The 19,756-nt window shown below is 38.8% G+C and overlaps 1 protein-coding gene and 1 long non-coding RNA gene across 2 annotated transcripts; one reads left to right on the top strand and one right to left on the bottom strand.

Annotated features, from left to right (window-relative positions):
• Positions 1-3,606: 3,606 nt before the first annotated feature.
• LOC119410043 lies at positions 3,607-5,510 on the bottom strand. Its single transcript, XR_005186820.1, has 4 exons — positions 5,309-5,510; positions 4,781-4,873; positions 4,311-4,410; positions 3,607-4,227 (listed from the first exon to the last, which is right to left on the bottom strand). It is a non-coding gene; the product is annotated as an uncharacterized LOC119410043 (long non-coding RNA).
• A 6,173-nt stretch (positions 5,511-11,683) lies between these two features.
• On the top strand, positions 11,684-16,960 carry c5h1orf43 (chromosome 5 C1orf43 homolog). The gene is made up of 7 exons (XM_037676946.1): positions 11,684-11,965; positions 12,633-12,734; positions 12,844-12,952; positions 13,068-13,121; positions 13,213-13,379; positions 16,568-16,626; positions 16,744-16,960. Exons 1-7 carry the CDS (start codon positions 11,879-11,881, stop codon positions 16,958-16,960), a joined length of 795 nt encoding a protein of 264 aa, XP_037532874.1. The 5' UTR covers positions 11,684-11,878.
• Positions 16,961-19,756: the final 2,796 nt, after the last annotated feature.

The following is a 19,756-nucleotide window of genomic DNA, read 5'->3' as shown; positions in this document are numbered from 1 at the left end:
TGAAGGAGGTAATGATCATAGTTTTTTTTGACATTGAAAAAGCATATGATTCGATGTGGAAAGAAGGACTACTTATAAAAATCAGGCAGATGGGGATTGGTGGAAAACTATATAATTGGATAGCAAATTTTCTGACGGATAGGAAAATAAAAGTTAAGATTGGGAATGAATACTCAAAGGAATTTAATGTAAAGAATGGTATTCCGCAAGGATGTACAATAAGTCCAATATTATTTAATATAATGATTAATGACATATTTTTGGAAACAGATACATGTATCAAATCGGCATTGTATGCAGATGATGGGGCAATTTGGATGAGGGGAAGGAATATAAAACATGTAGTGGGACATATTAAAAAAGCTATTGGAAAAGTGGAAACATGGTCATATGAATGGGGTTTTAAATTTTCGGCTAGCAAGTCATGTTTTATGATAATCACAAATAAGAAAAATGTGGATATAGGACCAATAACTTTATATGGACAACCGCTAGACAGGGTCAAAGAATTTAAATACCTAGGTTTATGGATAGATAGTGCTTATACTTGGAAAACACATGTAGATAACATAGAAACCAAATGTAAAAAAACCATAAATCTATTAAAAGCTGTGGCCGGACATAACTGGGGTGCAGATAGACAGTCGCTACTACACATATATAGGGCACTTATGAGGCCAATAATCGATTATGGAAGTTTCATATATGGAGCAGCAGCTAAAACGACACTAAAAAAAATAGATAGACTACAGAGTAGGGCACTACGTATATGTACAGGAGCAGTGAAAACAACACCAATCAATGCTCTATTAATAGAAACCGGAGAAACACCGCTTGACATGAGAAGAATAAAATTAGCATTAACATATTGGATGAAGATTAAAGGTGACGAAGAAGAGAATGTCACTTCAATTATATTTCAGAACTGTTGGGAATACACAAAATTCCAGAGGAATGGTTTTGGTTGGATGATCAGTGACTGGATCAAACTATATGGAGTAGAGGATAATAAAATAGGTAAAACCAACCCAATTTCTGTTATTCCTCCTTGGCTCTTTCCTAAGATAAATATAGATATAGGAATACTTAAAAAGAAAAATAATTGGAGTTTGAATGAAGTAGGGGTAAAAACTGATGATTATTTAAGAGAATCATATTATAACTATCTCAAAATCTATACCGATGGATCAAAAAATCTTAAAGGATGTGTGGGAATAGGGATATATGTACCTGAGTTTAAAATTCACATATCTAAAAGAATATCGGACCACCTTTCCGTTTTCACAGCTGAAATGATGGCAATTACATTGAGTTTAATGTGGGTGGAAGAGGTTAGACCAGAAAGGGTTGTACTATGCACAGACTCGAAAGCAGTTTTGGAAAGTATCAAGGGGAAAGGAAACAATAGGAAAGACTTAATATTAGAAATTAAACACAGTTTATTTAGATTGTACAGAGGTGGCATTGATGTCTGGTTCTGCTGGGTACCAGCTCATGAAGGGGTAAAAGGAAATGAGAAGGCAGATACATTAGCAAAAAGGGCTTTAGAAAAGACAATAACAATTACAATTCCTATAGGGAAAGGAGAAGGAAAATCACTGATAAAGGATAAAGAAAAAGAACAATGGCAAAAAAGGTGGACTGAAGATAAGAAAGGAAGAAGTCTATATAAAATCCAAAAGTCAATAGCAATTAAGAATATTAATATGAAAAATAGAAGGGAAGAAATCATAATGACCAGATTAAGAGTAAGTCATACATACTTAAATGATGTTTTATTTAGAATAGGGAAGAAAAATACTGATAAATGTGAAAAATGTGGAGAGAAAGAAACTGTAGAACACGTATTGATGCACTGTAAAACATATGAATCTGAAAGAGAGATACTGAAAAGAATGGTTGAAAAGACAGGTCAAGACTGGAGTCTTAAAGGACTGTTAGGAACTGAGGGAAACATAACGGATATATATAAAATAAGGAAAGCGATAATTTTATATCTTAAAAATACAAGACTAATTAATAGAATTTGATAGATGTAGAGAACTGTTGTTACACACTCATGTACAGTAGGTGGCGGAATGCACCTTACAGTTGTTTGCGATCCGCCATTAACGAAATGAAGAAGAAGAAGAAGATGAAATGACGCGTAGGACCCGCGGCTGCTACTTAGCTGTTCAAACAGCTGCCTGCAGAATTTTGTGTGGCTGCAATGGCGCTAGCTGTTCTGGACAACATTGTTAGAAAATGCCACAACTTCCTGTGGCTCTAGTGTTAGTGTTAGACAGTGAGGAAAATGGCTCAGTCTCTGCGCTGTTGTTTTTGTTCAGTTCCTGGTTGTTCTTGTGGGGCAAGAAAACCACCGTATCTGTCCTACCATGCTTTACTACGCTCTCACAGCCTGCTTGAGTCACCATAATTAGTCAGTGTCTTACCTGAGAGAAGACTGGCTGGCTTTTGGAGTTTTGTATGTGAATGTGAGGCCCATGTTTGTTTGTTTTGCAATTCTTAAGTATTATTCATATTTATTTTTGTTAATTTCATATTTATATTCCAGGTTGAAGGTGACAGTTGAGACTCGTGTAGTTCTGTTCCACAGTGTTTACTTGTAAACAAACCCAAGTGTCTTTTCTGTGTATAAATGATGTCCTTGGGTGAAAGTCCTAAGGTGGTGTTGCAGTAAGTTTATAAAATCAAAATAACATCCATACCCAAGCTTGTCACATGTATGTAAATTGTTCTAGTGTTACGTAGTTACCGGTAGATAGTTTGTTTTGAATTATTTTAAACATTCTTCAATTAAAACACACTTGAGCAGCATACTGTACTGTTTTTTTTATTTGTGGATTGATTCAGTTGAATTACAAGGAAAACAAGTGCAATTTACAATATCTAGTAAAAACAAAAAACATGTAACTATTTAAGTTAACATTTTATAACTGTACACTATAAATTGATAGTGGATTATAGATATTTTATCAAATTATGTAATTTCAAATTAAATAAATTGGCACATTTATGTATTTTTCATGAATAACTATTTACAGTATTTACATCTAAAAAGTTAAGTCTGGTCCTCTGGACATTCAAAAAAACAAAACAAACAAAAAAAAAGAAGGTAGAAACGTTTTGTCTTTCATCCGAAAGGCTTCTTCAGTCTGAGGTGCTGCTCAAAGTCAAAGTCACTTTTATTGTCAAAAACTGCAACATGTACAGGACATACACAGGATTGAAATTACATTTCTCTCAGACCCCGGTGCAACAATAACCATTTAACATTAAAACATTTATTAAGCATAAAATGAAGTAATAAATGGTTCACACATTTACACATGGTTGTCAGCAGCAAACTGGTTGATCCACTCTGAGAAGGTGCTATTTAAGAGACTGAGCTGAAAACAGCACCTCAGACTGAGGAAGTCTCTCGGAAGAGAGACGAAACATTTTTACTTTTTGTGTGTGTTTGTTTTGCTTTTTGAATGTCCAGAGGACCAGACTTAACTTTTTTAGATTTTCCTACCTGGATCATTGAGCAGCATCAGGATATAGTATTTACAGTGATTCACAGCTTGAGACTGATTAAAAATATGAAGGAACAAAAGGGTGATTTATAAATTTTATGTTTCTTGCTGCATTGATATAAACACATGGATGAAGGTGTTGAAGTAAAACATGTCCAGTTTAGACTTCATCTGATCAATCAATCGATCATCAATCCATTCATCACACCATACCCGTTCAACAGTTATTGTTTAGTGTACCCCCTGATCATCTGAGCTGCCAGTGCTGTCAGCAGACTCCTCCTCCGCACTTCCTCTGTAAGCAACACGGAAAGTGGAAACAGCTAGCAGTAAGCCTTGGTTGTCGAAGCTGTACCCACGCAGGACATCTGGACTGCTCCCTGGTTCTGGCCTGTACTTCATGTGACACTTGCAAAGACTGAAGGTGCATAAGTTGACCGAGTGTGGCCACAAAACACATGTCGGGAAGACTATGCAGCATTGAAGGAAGAGCAGGAGGTCTGGAGCCATGTGGTGCAGAATGATGCTGCGCAGGACTTCTCAGGTGGACACTGGTGAGACCTCAGTGAGCCCTGTGGCACAGGACCAAGTCTGGATGGTACCAGCTCCAAAGCTGAGAGACCATCTCTAGGATAAGTGTGATAAGTGGTTGGGACTCCAGCAGGTGGTTTTTCTCCCGATGCCAGGATGTCAGGATCTGGAAGTGGTCCTACAAAACACACGAGTGACAGAATCACAATAAGTTTTGACAAAGGAAACATGGACATAAAAACATTAACCCAAAGGTTATACCTGTGAAAGCTCTGTAAAGCGTGGAGTGCAAACATCTTTTCACCACAGTTTTGAGCTTTCACACCACCACCACCTCGCTGGCAGGTTCAGGATGGATTCCCTTACAAGAAATAAACATAAAAATATGTCAAACTAAAAAATAAATAAATGTAAAGAGACAAGTGAGCAATTTTCTAGGACACAGTGGGACAGACTTGAGAGTTAAGATTTTTACTTAACTTGCAAATATTACTAATCCATAGAGGTTGAACCTGCATTTATTCATTACCTACAAAAACAAACAATTCTAAACAAGTTAGGAGAGAAAAATATATTTGACACAAGTAATATTGAGATTATGACAAATTTCACATGGCACTAATAATATACAGGTGGGAAAGTTATTACAGTTATTGTGATGAGAATCATAACCTTTATACTAAATAATGTAACAGAAAAGAATGTGTTCCACTCTTATTTTATTTTTTTACCTGTGTTCTTTGTCTGTGCCATCTTTGTAAATCTCTTGTGCGGGCCAGTACAGGAGGACCATTTGGCAGCTGGAGTTGGGAGTAGTGGGCAGTCTGGTAAAAAAAAAAAAAAGTGCAACTACATGGTTACAAAAACCTTTACCAGCTGCACTTCTACAGAAATAAGCCAACATTTCTTTTTTCAACACACAATGAGATCTAAAATAGATCTGTTTTTAGCACACACACACACATATATATAATTAATACTTGTTATAACATATTTAGCTTTAAACAAGTAATAGATTGTATAATAGATGGATTCACTTAACACATCAACTTACATATACACAGCACGCTACATACACACATAAACATATGTTTGGCACTAATGGAACCTCATAAAAATATAATAAAAAATGTTACATCATGTCTGTCTCAAACACTCCAAATAATGTAGCACACTAAATTAGGCTTCTTTATCTCGATGTTTATGCGCTTCATATGTTGTAGCTAACGGTTAGCTTGCTAAGCTACGTCTTTTCTTACCTTGACAGCTGTGGATATTTTCTTCATGGAAGAGCTTTTATCCTTTCACGTTTATTAGTTCGAGAATTCGCCGCTGCGATTTCCTCCTCAGCAGCGAAAGAAAAGTTGGCAAATTAAGCAAAGATGTTGAAAAGAGAGACATTTCTCCTTAGTGCAAAGACTCGCAAAGCAGGAAGTGTCGGTTTCCGGTTGTCGTGAAAAAGACGTCGCAAAAAAAATCTTCTTGTTGCAGATACAATAAATAATCCGAGCTGCCGCGTTAAAAATCATGTTAAAAATACGAGCGTTGTGTTGGACTGACCTGATTTTGCAGATTATAAAATAAAAATGCTACAATGCTTTATGATTTTTCCGCCAAAATGCTACGTAAATCTGTGACGTTTTGACTAGTCAGAATAACAATTCAAGATATCTTGAATGTCATTCTGACTAGTCAAAATGTGAATTCAAGATATCTTAAATAGAAAAGCCGTCTACATGATAAAATATTCAAGATATCTTGAATTCATTTTGAGATATCTTAAAAGGAATTTTGACTAGTCATAAGTACAGTTCTAGATATCTTTAAGTTAGTTTTGCCTAGTCGTTATTTGCTTTCAAGATATCTACAATTTAATTTGCACTAGTCAAAACTTCATTTTTGATATCTACAAATACATTTAAGATATCTTGAATAATGACGTAATTTAAGATATCTTTAATTGTAATTATGACTAGTCAGAACTAAAAGTGAGATATCTTGAAAGCAAATAATGACTAGTCAAAATTAACTTAGAGATATCTAGAACTGTATTTTTGACTAGTCAAAATTCAGTTCAAGATATCTTGAATTGAAGCCTCCATACAACTCAATGGTAAATCTGACGTCATTATGACTAGTCAGAATGTAATTAGAGATATCTTAAATGAGTATTTTGACTAGTCAAAATGCAATTCAAGATATCTTAAATAACCAATATGTCTAGTCAAAACTCAGTTTCAGATATCTGGAATGTAAGCGTGGTGAATCCTATTTTATGTTAAAAGGGCTTGCCATACGTGTCTCTTTTCCTCCCATCAGCTTCGTATGATGGACTGAGCTCAGCGACGAAAACCTGCCACACAGGTTTACCCTCCTGTTCTTTCTCCACTTCCTATCAGCCTTTTGTCTCTCCTCCCCTTGCCATTGTTGTCGTCCTCCCCTCACGGGGTAGAATTCTTCACGACAGTTCAACGTGTCACACATTCATTTTCACACTTTTTCATCTTGTACAACACAAAATCAGCATTTTGTGGCTTAGGGGAGAGGAGACAACGTTGAGATAACTGCAGGAAATGCTACAAATAGTTAAAAGATGCAGCATTCATCGAAGGAATGCATGCATACCACCTGCCAGTGTTTATGAGATTTTAGAGTAAAACCCTCTTTTGTTGAGAAATGACAACGTTTTAGCTGTTTTAGTAAAACCTTGAAAATATGTGTATGTACAATCTCATGCTCTGAGTTGTGAATGACTCTCAGCTACTACCACACCAAATTTTAGCTCAATATGATTGACTTACCATACCATACCACTTTATTTATAGAGCACTTAAAACAGCGACAAGGCCAACCAAAGTGCTGTACAGACAAAACAACAGACTACACACAAAGCAATACACAAAATGAGGTAAATCAGAATTTAGACATAAAAACGATGCAGATAATGACGACAAACCAGTGTGGAGCATACAGGATCAAAACACAGATCATCTGGTGTTGAACGCCACCGAATAGTAGTGGGTTTTTAAAAGGGACTTGAAAATCGAGAGGGAGGGGGCCTGTCTGACAAGCAGAGGTAACTCGTTCCAAAGTCTTGGTCCTGCTACAGAGAAGGCCCTGTCACCTCTGCGCTTAAGACGAGTTCCTGGAACTGTGAGGAGCAACTGGTCCGCTGACCTCAGGGAACACGGTGGGACATACGGTTGTAGCAGATCAGATAAATGGGGGGGTGAAACTGTTCAGTGATTTGTAGACATACATGAGTATTTTGAACTGGATTCGAAAGTGAACCGGTAACCAGTGCAGTGAGGCCAAAACTGGTGTAATGTGCTCTCTTTTGCCTGTACTGGTTAAAAATCGGGCTGCTGCATTCTGGACCAGTTGTAGTCGTGCAATGGAGGTCTGACTGATACCAAACAGGAGTGAATTGCAGTAATCAAGCCTAGATGTAATGAATGCATGTATTACTGTCTCCAGGTTATTTTTGGATAATATGGGCTTCAGATTAGACAGCCGCCTTAGTTGGAAGAAACATGATTTAACAATCATGTTTACATGATTAAGTTTCAGGGAAGGGTCCATTATCACGTCCAGATTAGTGACTCCTTGTTTTTCTGACAGGGTTAGAGCGGAGAGGTCGATACAGTGGTTTGTGATTGTGTCGTTGGGAGGGAACAACATGACTTCAGACTTCTTTTCATTGAAACTTAAGAAGTTTAAAGCCATCCAGTCCCTGATGTCAGCCAGGCAGTCGAGCAGCAGTTGAATAGAGCATGTACCATTATGTCTTAGGGGGAAGTAAATTTTAAAGTCGTCTGCATAGAAGTGGAAGGGAATGTTGTGTTTCCGGAAAATAGCACCAAGCGGCAGCAGGTATAAAGAGAATAGGAGGGGACCCAGGATAGACCCCTGCGGAACCCCACATTTAAGCTCTGCCTCTGCAGAACTAAAATCCTTGATGGAGACACAAAAGGATCTGTCAGCGAGGTAAGATCTGAACCAATTGAGGGCTGACCCTGTGACGTCCACCCACTGCTCTAACCTAGCAATGAGGATCTCATGGTCGATGGTGTCAAAGGCGGCAGTGATGTCCAACAGGACAAGCAGCACAGAATCATCAGTATCTGTGGATCTGAAGATGCGTTAAAGACCTTCAGCAGGGCAGTTTCAGTGCTGTGGAGAGGTTTAAAGCCAGATTGGAATAGCTCTAATACGGTGTGACCTTCCAGGAAGCACTTCAACTGGAACTCGACTATTTTCTCCAGTAGTTTAGAAACAAATGGGAGTTTGGAGACAGGCCGGAAGTTGGACACGACTGAGGGGGTCAAGGTTTGGTTCTAGCTATTTGTTCTTTCGATGATGCTGATTAGATTTGGCAGCCATATTGAAGGTAATCAGTTGTAGGTCTACACCCAATATTGCTGCAAGTTTCATTGGGATTCAACCAGTGATATTAATAGATATTTTGCTAACAGGGGTGATATGTAGTATGTGTTGGTTATGGCTTTGAATTTCGACCACAACAAATGTCAGTCCCAATATCCTCAAAATAAACTAAATGAGTATTTTTTTTTCATTTTTTCTAACGTCAGGTAGCTGTGGCGGCCATCTTGAATTGTGTTCGCTCCAGAAGTTAATCAGTTGTAAATGTACATCCAGTGATTGAATCTCATTGAATTACGTCCATTGATTTGGGGAATATTTTGCTAACACACCAACATAGTACTTTCCAAATTATTAATGCCAAAATTTCAAACAAAGATCTTGCGCAATATATTAGCCCTCGGAATATGTGTTGGGTATCAGTCTCAGCTACTATCACACAACATTTTAGGTCAGTACAGTAGTCCCTCAATACTTCGAGGTTTGACTTTTGCGGACTCACTCTTTCGCGGGTTTTCAACATAAGATTGTACACGTTGTTTCCTGGTGGCCTGACCACTCAGTGATCACAGAGGGGCCCCTTCCTTTCTCTTTCTGAGGCTGTCAGCCTCAGAAAGAGAAAGGAGGGGTGGGGTCTGTCTGCGAGCTGTGAGCTTCAGTGAAGCGGATACCACAGTGAGCGGCATGGATTGTTTATTTAGAATAATCAAGCACGATCGAAATGAGCTGACCCAACCCGAACCGAGCTGGAACATTTCCCAAATCTGGAAATGTCCCAGTGCTCCTGATGGCCAGTCTGTCCCCGGGCGATGACTGGCTCAGTAACTGTAGCATCAGTCTGTCGGTTCTCTTTCACTTTTAGAGCATTTAAAGAGTTTAGAACATTGTTAAGAACATTGAAAGAGTGCAAGAAGGGTTTATAAAGCCTTAAAATATATAAAAACACTAAAATAAATATAGTGTTCCTACTTGGCAGTTTTTCCCATATCACCGTGGTGTCTGGAATATAACCCCCCGATAATCGAAAGACTATAAAACAACTGAGTTACAGCCATTCTTTGTTTTGTAAGCTCAGTTGGCAGCTATCATTAACCAACATGACTCTAAATGTTAATCGGTTGTAGAGTTACATACATCGATCACTTACGCCAGTTTAATTAAAAATCGTCTGGTGGTTTGTGAGATATTTTGCTAACAGACAGACACAAATACAGAGGCATGGGCAAAACACAACCATCCCACCCAACTACCAGCATTATGAATGTGGTTTAAAGTTTACCCGTGTCGTTTGTTCCAACAAAACAGTGTCAGACACACTTCTTGAGAAAAAGTGATGACTACATGAAACCAACTTGAAGACGTGCTGCTCACAGATACTCACAGTGCTGCGTTCAATGCACCTGCTGGTTTTTTCCGTTGCCACGGAGGAAACTGTGGTTCCTGCTGCTGCTGCTCTGAACCTCGGAGGCCCAAAAAGTCAGTCTGTGACAGAGCCTGTGAGTGGGGGGCTCGACTTCTCTGACTCCCACCCTTGTTCCTGACTAAAGAATGGCACCCAGTGTCTCTCCGGATGGATGCAAATGAAGGACAAGCTGGTACTTTAAATGCATTCTTGACTCAGAGGGGACAGACGCGAAAATATTAATAAATACATCAACAAAACAGTTGAGTTTAGCTTCCAAGCAGAGTTTTTACTTGCTGTTTTTGGTCAGCGTAGCGTCTTCCTATTGTTTATGTGTTTTTATTTAGTTTAGCTGTGATTTTTGTCAGTTTGTTCCGCGCGTGAGGTTCACATGTAGGCATACCTGTTTGTCACATAATAAGGCTCTTCGAAGCGAACGTTAATGCGCATGTGCAAAATTAGACACCACGCCCTACAAACACTTAGCTATTGTACAGGTGCTGGTCGTAAAATTAGAATATCATGAAAAAAGTTGATTATTTCAGTAATTCCATTCAAAAAGTGAACCTTGTATATTATATTCATTCATTACACACAGACTGATATGTTTCAAATATTTTTGACAACTAATGAAAACCCCAAATTCAGTAACTCAGAAAATTAGAATATTACTTAAGACCAATTAAAAAAATGATTTTTAGAAATGTTGGCCAACTGAAAAGTAAGAACATGAAAAGTATGAGCATGAAAAGTATGAGCATGGACAGCACTCAATACTTAGTTGGGGCTCCTTTTGCCTGGATTACTGCATCAGTGCAGCGTGGCATGGAGTCGATCAGTCTGTGGCACTGCTCAGGTGTTATGAGAGAGATTGCTCTGATATTGGCCTTCAGCTCTTCTGAATTGTTGGTCTGGCATATCGCATCTTCCTCTTCACAATAGCCCATAGATTTTCTATGGGGTTAAGGTCAGGCGAGTTTGCTGGCCAATTAAGAACAAGGATACCATGGTCCTTAAACCAGGTACTGGTAGCTTTGGCACTGTGTGCATGTGCCAAGTCCTGTTGGAAAATGAAATCTGCATCTCCATAAAGCTGGTCAGCAGCAGGAAGAGGGAAATACATTTTTAAATGTGGTTATTTTTTACAACATGCAGCTCATTGAGATAGAATATGAATGCTATTTCATTTTCAGAGCGTGCACTCTCAGGACATTATTACCTGCAGTGTTCCTTCAGTGCGGACTGAACTTGGCAAAAGGGCTTTCTCCTACTCTGCTCCTGTTTCCTGGAATATCTTGCAAAAAAGATCTGAAGCTCTCGACCTTGACCTTCCCAAAGATCTAAGTGGCTTTAAGAATCTGTTGGACTCCTAGCAAGGACCAATGCAGACATGTTCCTTTTTTTAGTTTTCTACACTCGCCTTATAATCTAGCTGTTTTTGTTACTTTTTTTTTTTGCCATCTTATTTGTTTAAAAAAAAATCTGTATGCCTTTTTATAATTGTCTATTGTTGTCGCTGTTGTCCATTGTTGTCATCATTCTTTGTTGAAATCAGGTCTCTCTTGTAAATGAGTCCTCGGGGCTCAATGGGATTAACCTGTCTAAATAAAGGTTGAATGAAAAAATAATAATAATAAAAAAAAAAAATATATATATACATATATATATATAAATTCTGACGAGTAAAAAAATAATGCTATGACTAGAAAGAAAATACTGATAGTACTGTACATACTGTATTGAAAATGTGTTTTTATTATATGTTACAACCTTCTGCTATACATAACTGAGGAGGCTGGAGAGCATGAACGATTGACGTCAACGTGTCCCGTACTAGTCACGTGACTATCACGGAAGTCAACAAGGAGTTGCGGAATGTAGCAGCAATGAGCTCTTTTATCGACCGTTGTAGGTTTTTATGTTTTTTTTTTAACACGTGTGTGATGTGTTTTAGAAACGGTAACATAAACTAATCGTTATGTTTACAGAATATAACTTTAGACGCTCTGAGAGCAGAAATGTTTAGCCTGTTGATCTTATAAGAATGCACAACAACTTCATAGTTATGGAGGAAAACGAGGGAATTCTCTCGAGCGTCAACGTGATCCTTGTAATGGCTTACGGGAGTTTGGTGAGTTTGAGCGCATTTAGCTTTAACTAATTTTAAGTCAAGTGAGGACAAATGAAAGAAGCTACAATGCGACTTTATTTAGTCAAAATTAATTTGTATAACTTGGATTTTTTTTTTATATATGATTACATAATTCTGAGAAACGTCAAGCTCCAAGGCAGTGGCCAGAATCAGTCAGTTCCCCTTTAACGCATTATTTTTAGTACTTGGCCTAAAATAATATCCAGTAAATGACTTGTTTTGAAAGATATAGCTTTTTGTGAGAGCACACATAAAATGCAACGTTTTTAAAATATTTTACTAAAAAGCCTTATTACTGTGTTTTTGATTCCTAATTTTAGACCAAGAAAATTGAAGCAAACATCCCAAAGTGTTTATTTAGCTGTAAATGTTTTCAGACACTTGTCACTCGCACCATTAAAGCCATTGTCAGCTAATATAAATAAAAACACCCATTATCCCATATATGATGCAATGTTTTACTGGGAAAGTTTTGGGTCCATTATCATTTATGGACTGTAAAGAACTGCTGCTCATCACTCAGAGGTCCAGGCCCACGGACAGGTCAGACCTGCTTTAAGACAGATGGTTTAATTGTTGAGGCTCATCTCTGTGAAAATATGTGTAAAAAGTGATAACCATGACTCAACTCATGACATTTCTTCAGGTGTTTGTTTTGCTGTTCATCTTTGTCAAAAGACAAATTATGCGTCTTGCCATGAAGTCTCGAAGAGGACCGCACGTTCCCCTCGGCCACAACGCACCTAAGGTTGTAAATACGGTTCTGTAGTTATTAATCGTTCAGTTGTAACGTTTACCTCGTTTCTCCCCCCTCTGTGTGTGTGTATGTGCAATGAAATGATCTGTTTGTTTGGTAGGAACTGAAACAACTAATTGAAGCCAAACTGAGCCAAGTTCAGAAAATCCACTTTGAGCCTCGCTTGTTGTCTCCAGATGATGACCGACTGCAGCAGAGAGAAGATCCTGGTTGGAGGAGCACTCACACACATCAGTGCTGCAAATATCCTCACCTCTGTGCCAACTCTTTCATGTGTGTGTGTGTGTGTGTGTGCGTGTGCGCGTGTGTGTGTGTGTGTTGTAGGTTTCAATGATTACCTGTACAGGATGAAAGCACTGGACGCGGTCAGAGACACTGGTAATATTTTCTGTCTGTAAAAATCATGTTTCATTTTGTAATGTCAAAAGAGCTCATTATTATATTGGCATCTTTTTTTTTTTTAAATTAGATTTTCCTTTTTGTGAACTGGGCGGGACATCCACGGCTGTGACTGGGAAACGATTTCGGACCTGGCTGCTGCAGCTACGAAACTCCCACTGCGCGCTCGGAGACAGCCTGAGCTCTCTTGTTGACACGGTGTTGGACGGCTACAACAAAGCTCGTCATAGTGCCGAGGTCAGCAGGTTTGCTGTGTGTCTGTGTGTAAACTCGTCATCACTTGTAATTATAATTAGTACGTTAAGACAATATTTCGACACGACTATTTTTGGCATCTAAAAAAGTTAAATCTGGTCCTCTGGACATTCAAAAAAACAAAGCAAAACAACAAAAAAAATGTAGAAACGTTTCGTCTCTCATCCGAGAGACTTCCTATTTTTGGCATAATTTTGAACTAATGCTACGAGCTTGGCACAACTTATTTCAGAGGTTTTTGTCTTTAGTTTTAGACCCAAACTTTGTCCGGATCACTTCAGAATTTCTCATAAAGTGTTTTCTTAGCAATGTGTTTTGAATCGTTATCTAACTGAAAGGTAAAACTTTGTCCTATCCTGAGCTTCTGAGCGTTCATGATATGACTTGTTTTGTCTGTCTGTATCCACCTTTCCATCTCTCTGGTTTAGCCTTCCAGATGTCACAGGAAAGTCGCTCCACAGAAAGATGCTGCGACTTGATTTCATTCTTAGTGATCATTTACCTTTTCTGGTTTTAATTTAGTCTAAGATGAAGTTCATTTGTACTTGATACTCTTAACAGCCACAACTTTCCAGTTATTACCACTGGAGGCTGCTTGGATTCTGAGCACAACCCCCACACTTCACACGGCTCCGTTCAGTAGGTCTACTGCCAACATCATAGCTTGATTTTTATTCTGAAATGCAGCATAAAAAGACAGACTCTGTGCGCATTCTCAAATTTTTGGTCACTTTAGTGAGGGAGCAGTGAGCTATTAAATACCACTGATTGATTCTGCATCTTAGTTTACTTGTAAATGTGTGTGTGTGTGTGTGTGTGTGGGGGGGGGGGTAAAAATAATCAAAATAAGTCTTCTGTCCAAGATGAGTCTGTAAAATCCATCCATTTTTTCTTTAACCACTATTTCCTTTCCCAGTAGCAGAGAGCAGTCACTGTGTGAGAGGCTAGGGAAACCTAAGGCTTCATAGACAAACAACCATTCACACCTGCACCTAATCTAAATTAGTTATTAATTAACCAAACATGCATGGTTTTGGTCTGTGGGAAGAAACTGGAGAAAAAAGTACCCAGGTGTGAGACGATCCTTGGACGTTAAAATGTTTTACATCTGTGGATCATCAAGAGTTTTGTTTTATACTAGTCTTGTGGATTTGGTGGGCTCCATTGCAGCTTATATAGGTTTTATTACCCCCTCCCCCCCATCACGGAGCAAAAAGGGGGAGTTGGAAACACCATCGGTCTGTCGTCCATCTGTTTGGGAATGTTGTGAGCATGATAACTTGGTAAAAACAGTGAGGCATTGACTTCCATTCTGTGTGTTGATAGATCTAGTGATAGGAAAGGTTCCTTATGAAAATTGGGTTGCCAGGTCAAAATTCAAGATGGCTGCTGACATATATGTATATATGTCAACCTTGTGAGCTGAAAAACAAGCAAATTGCCAACTTCCATTTTGGTGTGTATCTGCATCTAGGCCTCAAAGTTTGTGCTAGGCGTTCATGGAGAGCAGTCAGTTTTTTAGCCAGTAGGTGTGAGTCATGCCAGGCCATTCGTTCCTGAGACTGTCCTGTTGTCTGCCACTGTAGTGAGAGCACTGGTTCTTGTTCTGGGAGGTTGCTGTGTTAAGATCTTAGATCTTGTAGTCATGGGACATCATTATTGTGTGATTCTTCCTTATATGCCTCTAGTATGTCTGGGTGGATCTACCCTCATGTTGCTCACTGCCATTGAGAGCACCCTTGTTTCTTCTCCTGGCTTCTGCTGCTTGGCTCTTTAGGTGACTATCATAAAGAGGCATTGTTTTGTTTTTTTGTCTTTGAGGCGTTGTTTGGCAGTCTCTAGAGCCTCAAGTACAGACATGTTGCAGTATTTTTGTGGTGGCTCTTTATTGATTGCACCTTTCTGCTGTTCTGACAGCTGGCTGATATCTCTAAGTTGCTTCCAGTCTCCTTCTCCATGGTGGGAGAAGTTAGTTCCTTACTGAATGGCTTGATCTTATAGCCAAGCAAGTCAAGGATCATTGTGATTGTTGTGTATACCAGCTTAATGGCCTCTGTGATGGTGGCAGTATGGATACAATGTAATGCTGCATTCATGTGTTCAGTTTGACACGACTGTCAACAAGGAAGAGGGCCGGCAACGGAGGAGGGGGCGTGCCAAAGAGACCATCTTAGCACCAACATAACTGGTTTGTTCCACTTTGGAGTAAGCTGTTGGGGGAAGAATCAGTTTTGAGTTGTGTGTTTCCTTGACTGATGAAGCCTTCTGGATTGAAGGTGAAATGTTTCAGCACAAAAAAAAGAAACTGTCCAGATGACCTGACTGAAAAATGTTGGATTGTATACCTGGATTATTGAGCATGGACTTTGTTATTCACGTGTAGGTGTCTATCTTGGTCACAGTCTTGATTCTCAGGTCAGCTGCTCTTGTATTCAGTTCCTCAGGGCTTTTCAATGGGACATCAGATATACTCTGATGGTGGGGTGATGGTATATCTCCCCTCACTTGTCATCCTGGCTCCCCTTTACTGTAGCATCTTTCTTGTACCTCTTCAATCTCTAGGTGTGATAGCAGATTCTTCACAAGAATGCTGGAACACTGGGTCCAAAGTTGTTTCTGGGTCAATCTGGATGATAGGTATCAAAATTTCCAAAGTTCCCACATCCTTCCCATATAGCCCCCCACCCCTCTAGGCTTGCTCGTCTAGTAACATTCCAACAGTGTTAAGTTCTCTGCCCTTGTCCATGCATGTCTTGTTGCAGTAGAACATTTCTCATCAAAATGTCCTGGTTCCCCAACGTCTGACGCAGACCTTGTTAATCTGGGCGACGTCCAAACCAGCATGGCCATCTTCTGGTTCCATCATTGTGCCTCATGGTGGATAATTTTAGTCCTGCCACTTGCAAGCATCCGCCACTCTCCATTGCCTTGAACAAGCAAAGAATAAATACAAAACACTCCTATTACAAGCATTCACTATTCAAATCCATCAGCTGTGGGGGAAACCGCTTGTGGTTTAATTATTTTATAGTTTATAAATCAGCCCAACCTGCTGTTTTGCAATGAAAGCTACGTTTACAACGTGTACCTCCTTTGTTTCTAAAAATCTCTAATGACTACGTTCTGAGTTCAGTTTTCTCTGATGTGGTGCCCATTTTCTTTGTCCTCAGGTGTTTGGAGAAGCAGAATTTATAAAATACCGGGAAGCTCTCACCGAGCTGGCCTCCATGTAAGGAAAACACAACCTGTCGTCGCTCTGTTCGTCTCGCAGCTTTTCATTTCTCTCCCAACACAAACCGTCGATGAATCAGTTGGAAACCGTGTGCGCCTGTGTGCGTTGTTTCAGGGTGAAGTCTCGAAGCAGCACTTTGAGCCAACACCACCAGTCTGCGGCCAAAGACCTGACCAACGCTGCAGAGCCTGCGAGCGCCTCCTCCCCCTCCGCCTCCTCCTCCCCCACCTACCTCACGTCAGCTCTGCAGCAGCGCAGCAAGAAGCCCAGGCACTTCCTGGAGCTCAAGAACTTTAAGGACAACTACAACACTCTGGATAGCACTCTCTGAAGTGGACTGGAGGTGCAGCTGCCGGTGATCAGTGCCTACACGAATCACTGTTGCCTCACAGTATTAGAGTGAACAAATACTGCCTTCATCAGTACTACCTGATGCATATCAGACTGCCACTGCACTGCTTTGTACCCAGGTGTAGCTTGTGCTTATATCCTGTGTTACTGCATGTACAAGTGCTATATTGAGGTAGGAACCCAGCTAGGGTTGATTTGACCAAAGCACGAACAGCTTTAGGGGCTATGCAAACATATTAGACAATCAGTATTTATTGCACGACGCCAAGGCCTTTGCAGATGTGTTAATATTAAACTAAAATGTTTAGATGCTAATAGCATTTATGGCAGCACTGTTTAGGTTTATTTACATTTTTTTTTTATAATTTGTCCTTATATTTTGAACAGTTTTTTTTTTTTTAATCCTTTTGTTACAGAAGCCAAACTTGTTTTGAAAAACTGTGATTAAGTGCCTCTTTTTTGATCAGTTTCCCTAAGTGCAATCTTATTTACAAGTGTTTTAGTTCACGGATGAATTGTCGGATGCGAGATGTCTTATTCGCTGCCCCGCTGATAACTGAATAACATCCATTCCATTTGCTATTGAGGGTTTTCTAAGAGGCATTTTAATGCCTGGATATTTTTTATGTACAAGTTGCCATCCAAATAAAAACTGCCTTACCGTTGAGTTGTTGTAAAATGTTCCTGTGCACAGTAAAACCAGAATGATACAAACAAAATGTGCTGCTTGTATTTTTGACTTGATGTAGTAGTTTGGGTTTTTAATGCCGTTTTTTTTTTTCGGACTATATAAGGCGCACTTAAAATCCTTGAATTTTCTCAAAAATCGACAGCCTTATAATTCAGTGCGCCTTATCTATTAATTCTGGTTGTGCTTACTGACCTCTAATCAGTTTTTATTGTGTGGTACACGGCGCTCAAAGATCTGTCAAAGTTAACTTTTTTCACTTAATGCGCCTTATAGTCCGAAAAAATACGGTACTTGTATTTTTGACTTAATGTAGTAGTTGTTTGGATATTTAATACCGGTAATTTGATTTTGCAGAACATCACACAGAGGAGGGGGTTAGGCTTTTTTAAAATTATTATTACAGCAGAAAACGGTCACCATACTTCTCATGTTAAACACTTAAAAACTATCAAATTAAATTTACAGCGTGTCTACGTAGAGCCAATCACCTACTGACGTGAGTTTTAAGCAAATAAAATGTGGCCAGGTGTATTTACCACTGCATCAGGTGCATCGAGCCCTATTCATTACTGCACATCAGCGACTTCTCCACCTCTAAAACAATTAAAGGTGCAATAAATCTGAAATGTCATCACTGATTTATGTTGAAAACATTCTCTGTAAAATATATTTTTGAAATTCATCAAGCAGTTGCTTCTAAACTTTTCAACTTTGTAAAATCAACATTACAGAAACTTGGGACCCTGCTGTTTGAAAAAAAATCAAACTGATTAAAACTTATAATTTTTTACCATTTTTGACTACTGTTTCTATCTTTCTGAATCAAGTATGGATAAATATTGTGATGTAATCGTTTTCAAATTTGCTCTTGATGTTTTGCCACTCACTGTGGAAAGATGAAACAGAAAAACTAGGTGAAAAAAGTGGAAATCAGCAGCAGCCGGCCTCTACCAGTGGACACGATGGCAGGGTGTCCATCCTCTGAAGACGAGCTAAACTTGTAGAAAGAGTAAAGGAAACAACTGCTGTGGTTAAACACGTTATAACCATTTTTTATGTTTGCAAGGAGTTTTTCAAGAAAAAGAACCTACTGTAATGCAACTTTAATTGGAGATTTGTCACTTTATTTGTACTGCTGATTATCCATGCTGCTGATTTCTTACCCATAAGCTGCTACAGTCATACCCATCTGCTCACAACAGACTCATGTTCAGGCTGCTGTTTAATACACCACATTATATTATTGTTGTTGAGCATATAGCTTATATCCTTGTATTTTTTTTTTGTTTGTTTTGTTTATATTATTGCTATTTTGGGGCATAATTAGGACCTTGAGTACACAATTTCGTTTCACCTCATGTACCACGTGATGCAAATGACAATAAAGAACCTTGAACTGTTTTTGATAGTTTATTTCAGCCCATACAGTAAACTTTTTTTTTCTCAAATTCAGTAACTTCGTTGTATGTGTTTTAATTTGGGGGTAATGAACCACAGTTCCAAGTCAGAATTATTTCCAATAATCCAGTGAATCATGGTAACGCCCAGATGTCCTAGTTTTTTATTTTATTTTATTTTTTACCCGCCTTGAACGCAGCATTACATTTGTGAATCTGGAGCTCAACATAGATATAAACATATCTATGTTGAGCTCAAGGTCTAAACAGTCACATGGGAATGGAAAGCCATCAGAGCCAAAAATGTGACTGATGCATAAACAACAAAATAATTTGTGATGTTTTTTTTTTCTTAATCTGCGTTAAATACACATTGAAGTTTCATGTGTAGCACAAACATGTAAAGTTTGTGTTAACATATTTACATGTCAAAGTCATGTGGAAAGTCACTTGTCTGGCACAAATGGCTTTCCACACACAGATAATCTGACTTGTGCATGTTGACTTTAGGAGTGCTGCAGCCCTTGAGTAGTGCGAGGAGTATCCAGCAGAGGGAACTCTAGTAAAATACACAGATTTGCTTTAAGTTTCAATCTTCAAGCAAGACTTCATTTTTTAAATCTTGTATGGTTCTAAAACTGACAGTGCACCCATTTGAATTAATTACTATTTTGATTACAATTCAACC

This window comes from Nematolebias whitei, chromosome 5, assembly GCF_014905685.2.
Source record: "Nematolebias whitei isolate Nwh7 chromosome 5, NemWhi1, whole genome shotgun sequence".
NCBI lineage: Eukaryota > Metazoa > Chordata > Actinopteri > Cyprinodontiformes > Rivulidae > Nematolebias > Nematolebias whitei.
The sequence above is the reverse complement of the archived record's forward strand: the minus strand, read 5'-3'. Positions and strand labels throughout refer to the sequence as shown.

What these genes read in the sequence shown, in the direction of transcription:
- c5h1orf43 (XM_037676946.1), top strand. Translation starts at nt 11,879, where the DNA reads ATGCACAACAACTTCATAGTTATGGAGGAAAACGAGGGAATTCTCTCG. An exon ending in GCAGCAGAGAGAAGATCCTG is followed by an intron (nt 12,953 to 13,067) that starts GTTGGAGGAGCA and finishes TGTGTGTTGTAG; the next exon opens with GTTTCAATGATTACCTGTAC. An exon ending in AAGCTCGTCATAGTGCCGAG is followed by an intron (nt 13,380 to 16,567) that starts GTCAGCAGGTTT and finishes CTTTGTCCTCAG; the next exon opens with GTGTTTGGAGAAGCAGAATT.